This window comes from Amia ocellicauda, chromosome 18 (genome assembly GCF_036373705.1).
Source record: "Amia ocellicauda isolate fAmiCal2 chromosome 18, fAmiCal2.hap1, whole genome shotgun sequence".
Taxonomy (NCBI): Eukaryota; Metazoa; Chordata; class Actinopteri; order Amiiformes; family Amiidae; genus Amia; species Amia ocellicauda.
In genome coordinates, this window is record NC_089867.1 from 25,010,920 (window position 1) to 25,028,178 (window position 17,259).

At 52.4% G+C, this 17,259-nt stretch overlaps 1 protein-coding gene across 2 annotated transcripts; it reads left to right on the top strand.

Annotated features, from left to right (window-relative positions):
- On the top strand, positions 1 to 15,670 carry per3 (period circadian clock 3). Of its 2 annotated transcripts, none has more exons than XM_066690668.1 (23): positions 1 to 269; positions 4,561 to 5,275; positions 5,422 to 5,520; positions 5,881 to 6,038; positions 6,214 to 6,332; positions 6,521 to 6,722; positions 6,881 to 6,932; positions 7,130 to 7,272; positions 7,543 to 7,621; positions 8,134 to 8,240; positions 9,123 to 9,279; positions 9,450 to 9,558; positions 9,755 to 9,883; positions 10,115 to 10,223; positions 10,431 to 10,569; positions 10,737 to 10,864; positions 10,985 to 11,176; positions 11,384 to 11,632; positions 11,934 to 12,847; positions 12,963 to 13,158; positions 13,258 to 13,441; positions 14,095 to 14,245; positions 14,392 to 15,670. In XM_066690668.1, exons 2-23 carry the CDS (start codon positions 4,965 to 4,967, stop codon positions 14,518 to 14,520), a joined length of 4,056 nt encoding a protein of 1,351 aa, XP_066546765.1. In that variant the 5' UTR covers positions 1 to 269; positions 4,561 to 4,964; the 3' UTR covers positions 14,521 to 15,670. The 2 variants fall into 2 exon arrangements, with proteins under 2 accessions (XP_066546765.1, XP_066546764.1); XM_066690667.1 differs by having other exon boundaries at positions 1 to 258.
- Positions 15,671 to 17,259: the final 1,589 nt, after the last annotated feature.

Consider the following 17,259-nt stretch of genomic DNA (forward strand, 5'->3'; position numbering starts at 1 on the left):
GCGGGGCTCGGGAGGCCCGCACTCACGTTGCGCGGATGTCGCCGTCGAGCCCAGAGACGGGAAGCGCCGGGCCGCACGACGAGCGCACCTTTGCGGCTGTGAGACCTTTGTGTGACCGCCGGACACAACCCGGGCTGTGGATGCCGCACTGCCGTCGGTGAAGTGACTTTGTGAGCGAGCAGTCGCGGGGGCAGGAGTGGACTGGACGCGTTGCATTACGTCACTGCGGCCGGACCCGGTTGTGTGATCGGCGGGCAGGTAAGCGCAAGGTATTGCCCCGATATTGTGCTGCTGCTGGTGCTGTTTGGGATGGCGGTGGCAGTGCTGGGCGTTGTGGTCTGGAGAAAGTGTGTGTTACTGGCCCCTCACGGCCCCCCGGACCCCAGTTGTCCCAGGTTGAGTGTCAGTGAGGCTCCGTGTCGGACAGGCTGCGGGCTCGGGTTGTGCTGGCCCTTTAATAAGCAGTACAGTACATTATGCAGCATGTTAGGTGAGTGCGTGCATTGAACTGATGCACAGTCCCATAGTCGTAGTAATCAGTGATGCAGAGCTGTGGGTGCCCTCGCCACTGTCCTTGCTCTCTACACTCGTGTTTCTTGCCGAGGCCCCGGCGCGCTGTGTGCATTGATGTGTTGAGTCCCGCTCACAGTGTGCAGAAAAGCCTGCTGCAATGGTTTGTGCCTGAACCCTGTGATGTCTCCACACCTGCAGAGCACTGACCTGCGCTGGCACCTGTATGGCAAGACACATGATCAGGTGTATCTAAATGCATTTAGAGAGATCTAAATAAGGTGCTTTTTAAAGATATCTCTAAATGATTAGCAGATATCTCTAAATAATTGGAAGATGTCTGTAAATCATTTCGAGATATCTGCAAATGACTTCCTGTATTTTGGCTGAGATTATCACTTCCTGTTTCCTAATTTATTTACATTGAAATGAATTAACACATTAACAGGAAGTGATAATATTGGGCTACAATACAGGGAGTGATTTGAAGTTATCTTTAAATTAATTGAAGATATCTCTAAATGATAATTTGGCTTGCCATACACCTGTATTGTTTTCACCGCAAATGTGTAGATTACTTTTCTTACTGATGTCTTCACCCATGTCTTATTAGGCGTGTATGTATGCATATATAAAACAGTGCATGTTCGTGACCATAAACATGCAAGATTAGAAAAGTCACCTGTTGCTTTAAAAACATGCCTAAAGTATTTACAATAGTTACTCTCTTAGAGCAGGTCGTGCTTTTGTATCATTCTGTGACACATTGTCTTGTTTGATTGTCAGACCTGTCTGATCTGTTGCTAGATTTGCACCTTTATTATTTGCCATTGCCCTCACAAAGCACGCAGGCAGTTTTACTCCACTCTCTGTGAATGGGAGGAAGAGTTGGCAGCAATCAATACCCACAACCTCAAAGCTGATGTTGTCCACCGTAGCTGCAAAGCATGTGTTCGTCTCAGTGACATCCTCTGGCCCAGCTGAAAGCATGGCTGCAGTTCACCCCCACAGGCTAATGAACTATAAATAATGTGCTGCATTTAAAGCCCTGCCAGCCACTGCCCTTGAAACTATATTTGCCCCACTGTCTCACATGTGTATTGAAGTTGTACTGAAAATCATATTTGAATGTTGGGCACTAATGTAGTTTTGCAGCTGAGATAAATTAGGTCATTACGACAGTTTGCTCTGTTGACATTTCTTCGATCTGCAGGGTCCTTTACCACTGTGCAAGTGAAGCAGAAACTCATATTTAAACTAACATGCCAATCTATTTAGGTTACCAAGCATGATGTTATCGCCCAGTGTTGCTGAGACCTGGGACTAATACTGTATATGTGTTGTGTATTTGCTGTGTAGTTTTTATATTTAATTTGTGAATTCATGAGTTTAAATTTGCAAATATTGTTACATAGATTTAATAGTATTCACTGTCATTTATGAGGTAAACATTATTTGAAAATAATTAGGTATTGTGAAACATAGGGACATTATGTGAAAAAATGTAAATAGTTCAACCAAATACATTCTGCTACCCAGTAGGTGTAGCTGGAAACAGAATGAAGGTTAACATGTGCACGTCTGTAATCACTGTCTGCTGGGGTGACAGATGTCTTAAATATGTCAACTATTTGTTTCTAAGATGTTGTGTTGGTTGCTGATTTTGGCATGGTGCCTCTGACACTGTGGACTGTGTCAAAGTACTCTGACCTGGGATTCCCCATCCCTTGTCTATTACAGGCAGAAAATCAGAGGTGTCTGACTCTGGACATTAAAGTAATGTAGTCTGTGTGAGATATGCAGTAACACCAGTCTCTGCCACCTGCCTTTTCCCTCAACTCCTGCCCGTCTCACCAATTCCCCGTTCATGGTGACCGCTCGTCTTTCTTAGTTTAAGTGCATTTCTAAATTGAACATCCACAACTGTTCTACGAGAGGATGCCAAGAAGCCATGCTGAGACATGTAGCCCTGTGAAACACTAGCGGACGGTGGCTGGCCACCCGCCAAACAGAGCAGCGAGTGGGAAACGTGGTGAAATGTAAATAAAGAGATGCTGTAGCCCTTTAAGAGCCGTGCATACAGTGTGTGTGTGTGTGTAGCAAGGCTGAGATACCAGACGGTTGGCAGCGTGTGCTCAGCTGTGCAGGGATTCACTACTAGGAGAGTTGGAGTGCTCAGTGCTCTGCTCCTCCCAGTATTTGAACTCGGTGCTCTCAGTGCAGCCCTGTTTGGATCTGAGCTGTAGGACCTGGGATTAAGGTGCTTGTATTTTAAGAGCTGCTCTTTTTGGCTCAGCTGCATGGCTTACTCTCTGTTTACTGAGGAGGTTTCCAAAACCCTGTCGCTGCGCCCAGGGTCTATGGGAGAATGACCTGTTCCTTTATTGAGGGTAATTTTAAAGCGATACTGGTGGCATGTTCTCAGAAAGCGCTCAGGGGCGAGTCTAGCTGCCCACTGAAAACAGCATGTTGTTTTACCGGAGCACACAGTCTGGAAAGCCGCCATGAGAAACGCAAAGAACAAATGAGGAACTGTGGAAAAGAAAAGAAGAATTAAAAACAGGCCTATCGAGAAAGGTCTGTGAAATACTGCATGTCTCCAACACAGCCTGCCCTGACCTCATACTAATAAAACATAATCACCCACAACGTTCAGTCTCGGAGATAAAGCTGAGCTGTGCACACAGGCCGCTGTGTTTGACGAGTAAAGGGAACACACTGTTCTGGCTCACACTCCTTTGTAGTGCTTTTTTTGGCAAGGCTGCCAAATTGGCAGGGAAATGGAGAGAGAGAGAAACTGATAAGAAACTGAATAGAATTTCTCAGAAACAATCTTGCTTGAATTTTGCTGCTAGCCTCGGACACAAAGACAGCAGCCTGGGCGTTGCGGGCCACGGAGCAAGAGGCCCAGTGTAGCCGAGCTCCCGTTCACCTGGGGGACAGAGCTGTCCTGTGACCCGGCAGACTAACTGTAGTTCCACTGTGAGTTACCAGCCCCCAGCACCATGTGTGCCAGCTCTTTACAGAGGGGGCTGCCTGTACTTGGGACTTGCTTGATCAGATGCGGACGGACCAAGGCAGGGCACCTCTCAGGACAAGAACGAGCCGTGGCGCTGTCCGTTTACAGCATCTCGGTCCCACTGCAGTTCAAGGAGTTGGGGGAGCTGGGAGGGTGAGGGATGTAATAATAATAACTATTAGTGAGGCTTGTGTCTTTTTCTGTTGGTAGATCTCCCTCATGGATTTATCTTTATTTTCTTAAACTTGCATCTTTTTTCCATCCCTTTTTCCTGTCTCTCCCTCCCTTCTTTCCTTTCTTTTGTCCTCTCTCTCTTTTTCTCCCCACCCCCTTCCTGTATCTCACTCTGAGAAGCTTCGCTGTCAAACAGGGCTTGGGCACATAAGGTGTATGTGGAAACGCATGTCCGTGTACCGCGATTCGAAAGATGAATCTGATTAATCGCTTCGTCGTAGTGTTGTTGGTGTGGTTCTACCTGGGCTGAGCAGTTCCCATACGTGTGGTCAGTCAACCCCACGCTGGACAACTGATGCACCTCCATGGCACCTTGAACACGTGTGTTTGTGCGGTGGCGGGCTGCCCTGCCCCTGCCCAGTTCCCCCCCAGCTGCTGTCATCAAGCTGGAAACTATGTTGACTTTAAAAATAAAAATAAAAGCTAATGCTGTGAGCTAAGTGCTTAAGGGAAAGTTTCAGCGTCAGCTCTGATCCCAATTACAGTCTGTTATTTTTGTATTGCTAGTCTCGGGTTGTTATAAAGCAGTTTACAGCACTGATAAGAAGCCTCTGTATCCGGTTTTAGCCTCCGTGCCCCTGTTTCTGCCCTCAAGGTGCCAGCCTGGGCTATAGATATCTGGGCAGCATTTCAATAGTGGCCTATTTTGGGCACTGGCAGGCCCAGGGGTCAGGGGTTTGTACCACATAGGTAAGTGATATTTAGAAGACCGGACAATGTATACAACCGGACTGTGGAAAAGAGATAAAACCGTACATATATTGGCTTAATTTTTATGTGTTATTTGTGTCTTACAGGTGAGATTTTCTGTCTCCGTGGAGCGTAAAGTACCCTCCTGAGGGTGCCATTTGAACATCCCCGGTACGATGCCTCACAGACCATGACCACAGCGGACCACAGCGCACTGTCTCGTGATGTCACACATCCTGCACCCAGCCTGTTAGAAAGCAAACAAAACAACAACTTCAAGCACAAAAAACTTACCTTTTTTTAAGATCTATATATTTTTACCTGTCCGCAATGGCCGCAGTCTCTTTGATAGACGTGGGCCCTCTGTTCCAGGAACGCTGCTGAGCTTGGGTCTTGTGGAGACATAGGCCTTCATCCTTACAGGAGCAGGTCTCAGCCCAGGAGCATAGTTTGGGTTTTAAAAAGCTTGGCTGTATTCAACTCTCTCCAGTCCCAGTGCAGTTGGGCGGCCATGCCGGGCATCAGCACGTTCCCCGGTGCGGAGGAGGAAGGCGCGTCGTCCTCGGGGGTCCAGGACGAAGGGGGCCAGTCAGCCGCACAGAAGCCCACACAGGAGCCTCGGGAGGTGGTGGCTTTACCAGGGGTGGACGAGGAAGAGGAGGAGGAGGCGGTGGAGGAAGGAGCCGGGGCGCGGGGGGGCGCCGGGGGCTCGTCAGTGGGGGAGCAGGGCCAGGAGGACGTGGACATGAATAGCAACCACGGCTCGAGCAGCGGCACCGACTCGGTCAACCGGGGCTCCCGCGGCACCGGCAGCACCAAGAGGTAATGGCACGCCAGCGCTCGCTGTGGTCGTGGTTTCGTTGTGGTCCAGTCCGGCACCGGGAGGGCAGGGTCATCTTTTTGATGTGCGTAGTTGTGAGAGGGGACGCTGGTCTCTGTAACCCCTGCCTCTCCTCTCCTCCCTCCAGCTCCAAGTCCCTGGCCACCTCGTCCTCCTCTCACAGCTCGAACTCCTACAGCCTGCACAGCGCCCGCTCCGGCCAGGACACGCACACCACCGAGGGCAGGTAGGGCACACGGGCCCCGAGCCCCTGCGGCGCACAACTGCCTCCGCCTCTCACACAGAGACCCCATCCTTCTGCTTCTCGTTGTCTGTGACAGAGTGGTCCCTTGTGTAGAGCAGCACGGATCAACCTTTGACCAATCTGTGTGTTTTGTTAGTATTTTTTCTATAGTTTTAGTAATTTCTCAGACGTGGACATATGATGAGATTGTTTCTTTGAAAGGAGGATGGTATTCTAGTTTGTGTCTGTCCGTCTGTGTCCGTGGTTCTGCTTGGTAGAGAAAAGGGAGGCTTTTGCCCTCCCGTGACTGTAGCGTGTGCGTCAGTCTCGGCCTGTGATTGACGTGTCCGTTGCCCGACGCAGTGACGATCCGGAGCGGGGGCGGAACCAGATGCACCGGAAGCTGATGCAGACGGTGCAGGAGATGAAGAAGAGGCTGCCCTCGGAGAAGCGCGGTCACAGCAAGGCCAGCACCGTGGAGGCCCTCAACTATGCCCTGAACTGCGTCAAACAAGTGCAGGGTGCGTTAGGCCATGGGAAGGCGGGGGGTGGAGGTTGTTGGTAGGGCTGGCTGTCAGAGACGGGTGCTCTTTACCTCTCTGGATCGGGTTAGGCAGGGTGCTGTGATATGATTTTGTTTTGAAAGATCTGTTTCCTGGGGAGGTAATGGTTGTCTCTTTCTGGCGCCCCTTGCAGCCAACACTGCGTACTACAAGCTACTGATGAGCAACGGCCTGGCTGCACGCCCCGACGCCACGGCCTACACCCTGGAGCAGCTGGAGTCCATCACCTCGGAGCACACCCTCAAGAACACGGTAATGACCCCCCACCAAAACTGTACTGCAATGAAGACTGTATCTCAGCCCAGGACAAAATACACAAGTTACCGAAGTACACTGATCTCCTGACTAATAATGCGTCTCGTGTGTGTCGCGTCTCGTGTGTGTCGCGTCTCGTGTGTGTCACGTCTCGTGTGTGTGTCTCGTGTGTGTCGCGTCTGCAGGACACCTTTGTGGTGGTGTTCTCCCTGGCCAGCGGCCGGGTCCTGTACATCTCCGAGCAGGCCTCCAGCATCCTCAACTGCAAGAGGAAGTTCCTGTACTCGGTGAAGTTCGTGGAGCTGGTCTACAACCAGGACGTCAATATCTTCTACTCCCACACCGCCCAGCCTCACCTGCCCCCCTGGAACGTGGACTCCAGTAGCGGTGAGTGCCGGCCCGGTGCGCTCACGCCACGCAGTCCTGCCCGTGGCCGCGTGTGCGTGTCGGGTCTCCGTGTCGGGTCTCCGTGTCGGGTCTCCGTGTCGGGTCTCCTCGGTGTTGGTCTTGCTGAAGGCCCTGACTGTGTTGTCCTGTGTTTGCAGCGGCTATGCTGTTCCAGTCTGCCCAGGTCAAGTCCTTCTTCTGCAGATTCAGGTTAGTCCCTCCTCCCTGTTCTTTCTCTTGTTCCTCCATCGCATGGCTGCACAGATGAGGATGTTGTGGGCCTCCGGGTGTCGAGGCATCATGGGAGCAATCTGGTCATCTGGTGCGACGGAGAAAACCTGTCAGTAAATGAATCATACATTTGTTCTCTCTCTCTCTGTCTCCGTCTCTGTGCGTCTCTCTCTCAGGGGAGGAAAGGACCGAGAGGGAGAGATGCGCTATAACCCTTTCCGCCTCACGCCGTACCTGCTGAGGGTGAACGAGCCGGGCATCGGCGAGAGGCAGCCCTGCTGTTTGGCGCTGGCCGAGAGGATCCACTCGGGCTACGAAGGTACGGAGGCGGTTGTGGGGCTGGCGGTGCCCTTGCGGGGGCTAGTCAGTTTGTGAAGGAAGTGTGGACCCAGCTTTGTTGCTGAGACACCTGTGTTGACGCTGAGATGTTGATGCTTGTGTTGACCCTGAGATGTTGATGCTTGTGTTGACGCTGAGATGTTGATGCTTGTGTTGACGCTGAGATGTTGATGCTTGTGTTGACGCTGAGATGTTGATGCTTGTGTTGACGCTGAGATGCTTGTATTGATGTGCTGTCTGTCCGTCACAGCGCCCCGCATCCCCACGGACAAGCGCATCTTCACCACCACCCACTCCCCCAGCTGCGTGTTCATGGAGGTGGACGATCGGTGAGTCCTGGGGGGCCATCCCCGCTCGGCTGTGCTTGTGCGGGATACTTCCCATGGGCGCTGAGGGCTGCGGATTGTATAGGTGTCTATATATACAACATACAAGTATGTGCATTTCTATTTCTCATGAAGTGGGGGGGCAGGAAAAGAGAGATGCATGCCTGTGCAGGAGCCCACTGTTTATAGACAAGCTGCCCACAGCCCAGAGGACCAGAGACGCAGGGGTCTTTGAGCGCTTGGGCTTTGGGCAGCGTTCGGACCTTGGTTCTGAGGCTCTTGGAGTCTTGGAGTGATATTAATACAGTCCTTTAACTCAGGATCAAGAGCCACACCAGCCTGGACGGCTCTCTATGTCCAGCTGTGGATGTTAAAGGGGTTTTACGTAATCTTTACCCCTCAGGCACGTGTAACCCCTCTCCAGGCTTGTGTCAGGGTTGTGCTGTACTTGTGTGTGTGTGTGTGTGTGTGTGTGCGTGCGGGGTGTGAGCCTGTCTGCCCTCTTGTGTTGGCAGTGCGGTGCCCTTGCTGGGATACCTCCCACAGGACCTAATTGGCACCTCGGCGCTGACGTGCCTGCACCCCGAGGACCGCCCTCTGATGCTCGCCATGCACCGCAAGAGTGAGTCTGTCTGTCTCTCCTTCTGTCCTCTCGTCTCTCATATCCCCTCTCTTAAAGCCCTGCACGGGCCTCAAATCTAGGCCCCAGCCCGGCCCTTGTCCGACAGTTTATCACAATCTCGGCCCGAGTCCGACTGGAGCCCGTGTTTTTTTTTTTTTTTTTTTTTTTACCATTACACAGTCTATACTACTGTTGCAGCCATTAAAATAGTTCAGTTTTGTTTGTAAAGTAGTTATGTTTCTTTTCGTTTCTTTATTAAGTTAATTTAGAAAAATGTTTGGAGCATTTTTTGTTTGTTAAAGTTTTTGTTTTTCAAAGTGACGACCAAGCGGCCAATCAAACGAAAAAGAAAACAGCCTCCTAGTCTTAACATGGCTACAGCCAGAAGAACAGTCTCTTACAGAGCATCGTGGATAAAAAGTACAGCATCCACAGCGGACGGTTTCAGTCCAGGCCTGCTTTCTTCTGTCCTCTTCCAGCAGGCGCGGTAGTTCTCGTGTTGTCCGTGGGAAACCTGTGTGCGTGTGTATGTGTGAGCAGACTGTGTCATGCGTGTCAGTGTGATAGATTATATAACACTTTTCTATGTTTGTTTTACCATCATAAACTTCTCATAGTTTCTTTTAATTAATTAATGTCTAAAATATAAAAAGGAGGAGGAGCCTAAAACAGGCCCGATGCCCGGCCCGCATGTGAACTAGGATGTGAAAATTGGCCCGAAGCCCGGCCTGAGGGGTGTAAATAAGTCGGTGCCCGTCGGGCTCGGGCTGAAATGCAGGGCTCTACCCTCTCTCTTTCTCTTTCTCTGTCCGTCTCTCTCTCCTTCAACCCTCTTAGTCTCTTTCTCTCTCACTCAATCTCTTGCTCCCTCCCTCGGTCTAGTCCTGAAGTACGCGGGCCAGCCCCCCTTCGACCACTCTCCGGTCCGGTTCCGCTGTCAGAACGGGGACTACGTGACCCTGGACACCAGCTGGTGCAGCTTCATCAACCCCTGGAGCCGCAAAGTGGCCTTCATCATCGGCAGACACAAAGTCCGCGCGTGAGTCAAAGCAGATATTCAACACCTCGGATTCCCCTGCAGTGAAAACTGTGCAGATTCCTCGTACTCCTCTTCTGAATGAGTCTGACCCCCTTTGAAAATAATCCAGTTGTGTTTATAAGAATGAAGGGATGGTTAATCTGACACATTGTGGCCCCGTGTCCCTGCAGGGGGCCGCTAAACGAGGACGTGTTCGCACCCCGGAGCAAAGCCGAGCCGACGGTCGTGGACGAGGAGATCAAAGAGCTCCAGGCGCAGATCTATAAGCTCTTCCTGCAGGTCAGTGTCGGGGTCGCCCGTCCAGGCAGAGGGCATATTTATCCAGGCAAACCAAAAAAATGTGTTGTTCCCAATAAATTCTGAGCGGAAAACAGAAGAAAAAAAATATGGAGAATCTAAAATCTCTCTCTTTTTCTCCCTCTCTGCCCCGCCCCCTCTGACCTCCGACATCCGACCTCTGACCTCTGCCCCGCAGCCGGTACATAACAACGGCTCCAGTGGCTATGGCAGTCTAGGCAGCAACGGCTCCCATGAGCACTACATCAGCGTGGCCTCGTCCAGCGACAGCAACGGCAACATCTGGGAGGACAGCCACCGCGAGCCGGTGAGACAGCGCCCCCCCCCCCCCGGGCCGCTCACAGCACATTCACAACACAGCACCGGCCTTCTGACTCTAATCGGCTCAATTAAGTAATTAAGATCAGGGGTGGAATGAAAACACGTGGACTGCCCCTCCCTAAGCTAGGGCATGAGAATTACCCAGATTGTGTTTAATGTGCCGGGGTACATGCTTTTGCTCACAGACTCAATACGTGCTTTTGTGTTGGTGTATCAGATGACCCTGCAGCAGATCTGCGCTGACGTGAACAAGCTGAAGAGCTGGGGGCAGCAGGCCTACCTGGACTCCCGCAGCAAACCTGTGCCCCTGGGCAGCACCGCCCCAGGTAACCCACTGGGCCCCCTGTGATACTGCTGCTGTTACTCTGTACCGTCGTTGTGAAAGGCCCTCCATCACGGATCCATGTCTCTGTCCCGTAGAGACGCACAATCAAACGTGTTTTGCTTTGAATTAAGTCTGAAACAGATGCTTTGCCAGGCGGCCGCTCTTTGCCGGAGGCTCGTCTCACTCTGCGTTGTGTCTGGTTGAGCAGATAGACCAAGCGTTTCGCTGCCACATCCCTCGGGGGCGCCGGAGGTCAGAGGTCACCTCCCCGCTGCCCATGGCGACTCCAGGAAGCAGACGCACATTCCGTCCTACCAGCAGATCAACTGTGTGGACAGCATCATCAGGTGGGACAACCCGCCGAGAGGTGTGACAGCCAGGTCGCATGCCTGGCTTCAGATGTGTTCTCCTGCCGTTAGTCCAACAAGATGGCATTGTGAGAGAGGGCAGGGTTCTGCTTGTCGATGTTGTCTCGGCCCAGATGAAGAACCGGTCGTGTCGTCTCTTTGCTCAGGTACCTGGAGAGCTGCAGCGTCCCGGCCCTGAAGCGCAAGTGCGAGTCCCTGTCCAACACCACGTCCTCGTCCTCCGAGGAGGATAAGGCTGCGGCCACCCTGCTGGAAGAGACGCAGCATGGCAAGGGTGATTACAGCGCCGCGGCAGCAGACTCTGTTGAGCAGTGTGTGTGTGTGTATGTGCAGTGTGTGCGTGGTGTGGTGTGTGCGGTGTCTCTGACTGCCCTGTCCTCTCTCACCCTGGCAGACGTGACCCTGCTGGCTGCCGGGGCCCCAGACAGCCAGGTGTCGGCCGGCTCGGCAGTGTTGACCACAGCGGCCGTGGTGGGGGCCCCTCTGACCGACCTCACCCTGTCCACCAAAGCCATGAGCGTGGTGTCGGTGACCAGCCAGTGCAGCTACAGCAGCACCATTGTGCATGTGCCCCAGCCCGAATCCGGTGAGCGCACACTACACACACACGCTTAAACACATGCATACGCACATACACACGCCAGCTACACACACGCACATGCTTAAACGCACGCCAACTACACACACACACACACACACACAGATCATGCACACAGACACCATACACTTCACACATGTCAAATCCTCTGCTGTTCTTCAATGTCCTCACCTCTTCCTCTTCCTTGCCCCCCAGAGGTGACGGCGCTGGAGGACGCCCCGATGGGCAGCGAGCCGGCCGACCCGCCCCGCCCCGCCCCACCCGGCTCGGCTGCGGCGCCGGAGGAGTTCCGCCGGGTGGGTCTGACCAAACAGGTGCTGTCGGCGCACACGCAGAAGGAGGAGCAGGACTACGTGGACCGCTTCCGCCACCGCATCCTGCAGAGTCCATACAGCTCCTACCTGCAGCAGGACGGCAGCAGCAAGGCACCCTCGCACCCCCACGGTGAGCCCCCCAGAGCCCCGCCCACCGGGACTGGGATTGTCTTGTCCTGATTGGCTTATTGCCACCCAATCAGTAGCGAGTTCGTAGCAGGGACTTGATAGGCATGAAGGAGGTGACAAATCACCCAGGATTAATCCATCTCTCTCCCTCTCTCTCTCCCTCTTTCACACTCTCTCACCCTCTTGTCCCCCTATCCTTCTCATTCACCATCTCTCCCACCCTCTCACCTTCTCTCCCTCTCCCCCTCTCCCTCTCCTTCACCCTCTCTCTTCCACTCCTCCCTCTCTCTCCGTGTCTGTAGGCGACTGCGCCATGCGGTCCGGCAGCGCGGCGGGCTGGAGGAAGTCCAAGACCAACAAGCACAAGCGTCCCAAACCGCAGGGCTCCTCAGACAGCTACGCCTCCCCCCCGGGCAGCAGCCGCCCCCGCCGCCCCCCCACCGCCCCGGCCGCCACCCTGCGCCAGGCATGGGCCCCCTCAGAGGCATCTCAGGGCCAGACGCCCGGCGTGGGCTTCCTCCCACCCGTGGTGATGCCCTTCCAACCGGCCTACTTCCCCGTGCCGGGCCATGTGGGCGCAGAGGCGGCATGTGGGGTGACTCTCCTCAACGGCGGCGTCCAGCCGGGGGGGGTCCCTTTCACTGCACAGCCACAGCCCAGCATGCAGCCCATGCAGCCAGCGCAGCTCATGCCCTCAGTGCAGAACATGGTGCCCATGCAGTCAGCGCAGCCAGTACCGCCCTTGCCTTCCGTGCAGCCCTTGCCCCCCATGCCCCCAGTGCCAGCCCTGACCCCGTACATGGCGCCCGTCATGGCTGTTTTCCTCCCCAACTACCCCAGCTACCCCATGTTCCCGCAGGGACTGTGTGCCCCAGCCCCCTGCTCTCCCCCCCAGCCCTTCCCCTTCACCCCTTTCCACCCGGCGTCCTTCTCCGTGGCCCCGCCGCTTCAGGGGACCCCCGTGGCCTCCCAGACCCTGCTGGAGCCGCCCCTGCCACCCCCCAGGCCACCCCCCAGTCCACCCCCCAGTCCACAGCCACCCTCCACCGTCGGAGAGGACCTGGACCCGGCCCAGCCGCCCGCCCTGTTCTCCAGCTCCCGGTCCAGCTCCCCCCTCCAGCTCAACCTGCTGCAGGAGGAGCTGCCCAAGCCAGCGGAGGCAGCGGTGGGGGGCGCGGCGCTGCCGGAGACGCTGCTCGAACCGCTCGGCAAGAGGGTGAGTCTCCGGCCTCTCTGGCTCCTCGGGACTGCTATTGAAACGATGTTGGCGCGAGACTGCGGTGCAGCCGTAGGGATTTCAACCCCGTGTCCCCCGTGTCCCCCGTGTCCAGGACCGTGCCCACAGTGTATCTGGTGACCAGGACAGCCGGTCGACCTCCAGTGAGCTGCTGGACCTGCTGCTGCACGAGGGCTCGCCCTCCAGCACCGGCTCCCACGCCTCGGGCAGCGGCTCGGGGGAGTCGGGCGGGTCGCTGGGCTCGGGCTCGGACTCCCACGGCACCACAGGCACCTCTGCCAGCCACACGGGTGAGTACGCTGACCCGGGCCGCCGCACCCCAAACCTCTCCGTCCCTTCGGCGGCCCGGTCGCTGACGGGGGCCGCCCTCTCTCTCCTCCCCTTCACAGGCAGCCTGCCGTCGAGCCACAGCAGCAAGTACTTCGCCAGCAACGACTCCTCGGACTCGCCCCGCCACTCGCGCCCGGGTCAGGAGGCGCCGGGGCCCTTCGACAGGCAGGCGGAGGATTCCCTGTGGAGCATGATCCAGCACACGCCCGAGCCCGTCATGATGAACTACCAGATCGTGCCACGGTACTGCGCCCCCCACCGGCGCCGCCAAGGCACCGCCCGCCCCCTCCACCCCGCCGCCCCGCAGTCTCCTCAATCACTCTTCTGGGATCTTTCTCTTTGCAGGGGAACTAAAGTATTTTGCTCCCAGTCCGATTCGCGGCTGTAGTTGTTCTGTTGGGTCTGAGCTCACGGGGCGAGAGGTAGGTGACTTCAGACCCGGGTCACCGAACTCCTCTGGCACGTCCTCTCAGGGCTGCGATTAGAGCTTAACGGCCGTTCCCTGCTAATTATTATCCTCGTCATTGAAGAGTGACATAGATTGACTTGCTGACAGTGTAGACTGAGTGGGCTGGTTGAATCCTTGTTCAGTTGTGTGTGTATGTGTGTGTGTGGGGGGGGAGGTGTGTGTTGGGGGGGGGGTGGGTAGTTTGGGTGTGGGTGTATGTGCGGTGTGTGCGCAGTGTCGGGGAGGGGGTGTGTGTGTGTGTGTGTGTCTGTGGGGTGTGTGTGTGTGTCTGTGGGGTGTGTGTGTCTGGGGGGTGTGTGTGTCTGGGGGGTGTGTGTGTGTGTGTGAGTGTGGGGGGGGTGTGTCTGGGGTGTGTGTGAGTGTGGAGTGAGTGAGTGTGTGAGAGGGTGCGTGTTGTGCGCTCTCTGACGGCGCTGTCTGTGCTCAGGGACCAGGCCCAGGTTCTGAAGGAGGACCGGGAGAAGCTGAAGCTCCTGCAGCAGCACCAGCCCTGGTTCACGGACAAGCAGAAGGAGGAGCTGGCGGAGGTGCACCCCTGGATACAGCGGGAGAGCCTACCCCCCGAAATAGACACCCAGGTACCACACACAGACACACACATGCTCACTAACACAGCATGGCCCCAAACACACACACAGACACACACACACTCATTCACACTTATCCCTCTCCGTTTGCTTCTCCTGGTGTCTCCCCTAAGTGCTATGTGTTCGACTTCCCTCAGGGCTGCCTCACCTGTAAGACGACGGCCCGCGACACGCCGCCCTACGCCCCGCAGCCGCAGACCTACAACACGCCACCCCACCAGCCAGCCGGCGCCCCCCGGGACCCCAGCCCGGCACCCAACACCTGAGGCCCCCCGGCACCACTCTCACCCCGTCCCGGGAGTGACAAGGCCAGCAGGGCTGATGGACTCTGACCAGCAGACTTCCGGAGGCAGAGGCCGAGGCGGGGAGGCGGGGCATCGTATGGATATGTGTGTAAATATATGTGAATGTACATATGTGCATATATATATACGCACACACCACCAACACAGACACGCTCGGGACATGCGTGGTCCGGCTGCCCTGAGCTCCGGCGCTCAACGGATCAGCGACTCTGACATGTGATACCTCAGTTTCTACACACGTGTGACTCTGTAGTACTTCTCCTCCCAGCGATGGACCTCCACAACTGTGAATGTCAAGCCCCCCAGCAGCACACGCACACGTAACTGTCCTCACCCCGCGACCGGTTTCCTCCAGGCGAGGCGTGTCAGGTTTCATGTGGCTCTCGCTCACAGGTGCCACAGCCCGGTGGTGCTGAGAGGAGCCCCCTCTCCCCCGTGTCCACCTCAGACTGTCGTCTCGACTGTCTCGCTCTCTTCTGTTCAGTATTTGGACTCCTGTGTTGTCTTACTGTGTGAGATGGTTTTCCGTGTGTGTTTCTTAACCTCAACTGCAGGAGACAGTGTTTCACGTACAGGCAGGACTGTAGGACCACGGTACGTCCGTCAGCATCTTCAAGGACTTCAGTTGTCAGGAGTCTGTCTTCAGTGCCGTCCAGCGTTGGACCAAAGTGCTTTATTCGTTTCAATGAAACTACCACCGTTATTTGCTGTTCGTTAGTGTCATATTTTACCCCCTCTTTTAATTGGGATAGTTATTATTATTTCAGTTTGGTCTCGTAGTTGGCCCTTGTTTGCTCTGTGAGGTGTTGGGTCATGGTTTGTTTTCCAAAGTCTGAGCATTAGCGGTCGACCCGGGCAGAGAGACGTCCCGGTCCCAGGAAGGCTGTGGTGGGGGCCTGGTGGCGTCAGACTCTAATATGGATGTCCTGGCTGTGGATGTTGATGTTGTCGACGTCAATCGGGGCTGGATTCTGTGGGACGGATGAAAGGCAGTCACTGAAAACTCTTCAGGGGAGAAGAAAAGTCATTTGAATGTAAAAATGTAAAATACTGTTTTATTGGATTTAGTATTTTACATTACAAAATAATAAAAACATTCAAAATTTTAATACTTATGATTAAAACAATTTAAATCAATTCCTAAAATCACTTAAAAATTTTAAAATCTTAAGGTGATTAACTTAAACAAAATACATAAACTCAAATAAACGTGCTTAAATCAGTAAAACAATAAACTTGTGATACAAGGCAAACTGCCAAACCAACAAAAAAAGTCAAATACATTGAAAGTAACTGAAAATGCATCAGATAAATCAAAAAATGAATAAAAGCATAAAATAAAAAACAAAACCAAAACAATGTGATGCCTTTAAAATTAAAAACCAAACGGCCAATGTATTTGACAAAATAAGAAAACAAAACAACCAAAAAAACCCCAAACAAAACAAGTGCATTTAAAATCAACTAATTCTTTAAAAACAATTAAAATTCATTTTTCAAATCATTTTTAAAAACAATCTTTTCATTAAAAGTAGTTAAAAGATCTGTGTCAGTCCTTAAAATCACTTAAAAAATTTTAAAATCTTTGTGATTTTAACAAGAACTAAAACAATTAACTTTAAAATAAACGTGCCCAAAACAACAAAACAAACGTGATAAAAGCAAAAGCTGCTCACCAACAAAAGAGTCAAATACATTGAAAATAACTGAAAATGCATTGAACAAAATAAAGAAACAATTAAAAAGTAAAAATAAAAAACAAACAAAAAAGGTCCAATGCATTTAAAATTAATCCAAAACGGTCAATGTATTTGACAAAAGAATATAACAAAACTATACCAAAAACCCTAAACAATGTGGTTTAAAAGCAACTAAATCTTTAAAAACAATTAGGATTCATTTTTAAAATCTTGTTTTTAAAAACAATCATCCATAAAATCTTTAAAAGGTCTTGGACTCGGGCTCCAGCAGGGGGAACTGACCGTCCCCGGAGGTGGGTCCCATCATGGGATCCTGAGCTCCCCCAGATCTTGTATGCGCCAGTTCTTGTAGGCTTCCTCCTTGCCCCTCTGATGGACCTCCAGATTGACGTAGTCCCTCACGAGTACCATGCCCCTCCGCGTGATGACGATCGGGTCCAGCTCCTGCTTATTGAATTATTTGAGTTATACTGTTTATTTGGTTAAAGTATTTTACATTTCGTAAATAAAAACAATTCAATATTTAATACTTATGATTAAAATCATTTAAAATATCAATTCTTAAAATCACTTAAAAAAATTTAAAATCTTTGTGATTTTAACAAAACTAAAACAATTAACTTTTAAAATAAATGTGCTCAAATCAACAAAACAAACGTGATAAAAGCAAAAACTGCACACCAACAAAAAAGTCAAATACATTGAAAATAACTGAAAATGCATTAAACAAATTAAAGAAACAATTAAAAAGTAAAAATAAAAAACAAACAAAAAAGGTCTAATGCATTTTAAATTAATCCCAAAACGGTCAATGTATTTGACAACAAAATATAACAAAACTATACCAAAAAAAACCTGAACAATGTGATTTAAAAACAACTAAATCTTTAAAAACAATTAAGATTCGTTATTTAAAATCTTTTTTAAAAACAATCATCCTTAAAATCTTTAAAAGATCTTGGACTCGGGCTCCAGCAGGGGGAACTGACCGTCCCCGGAG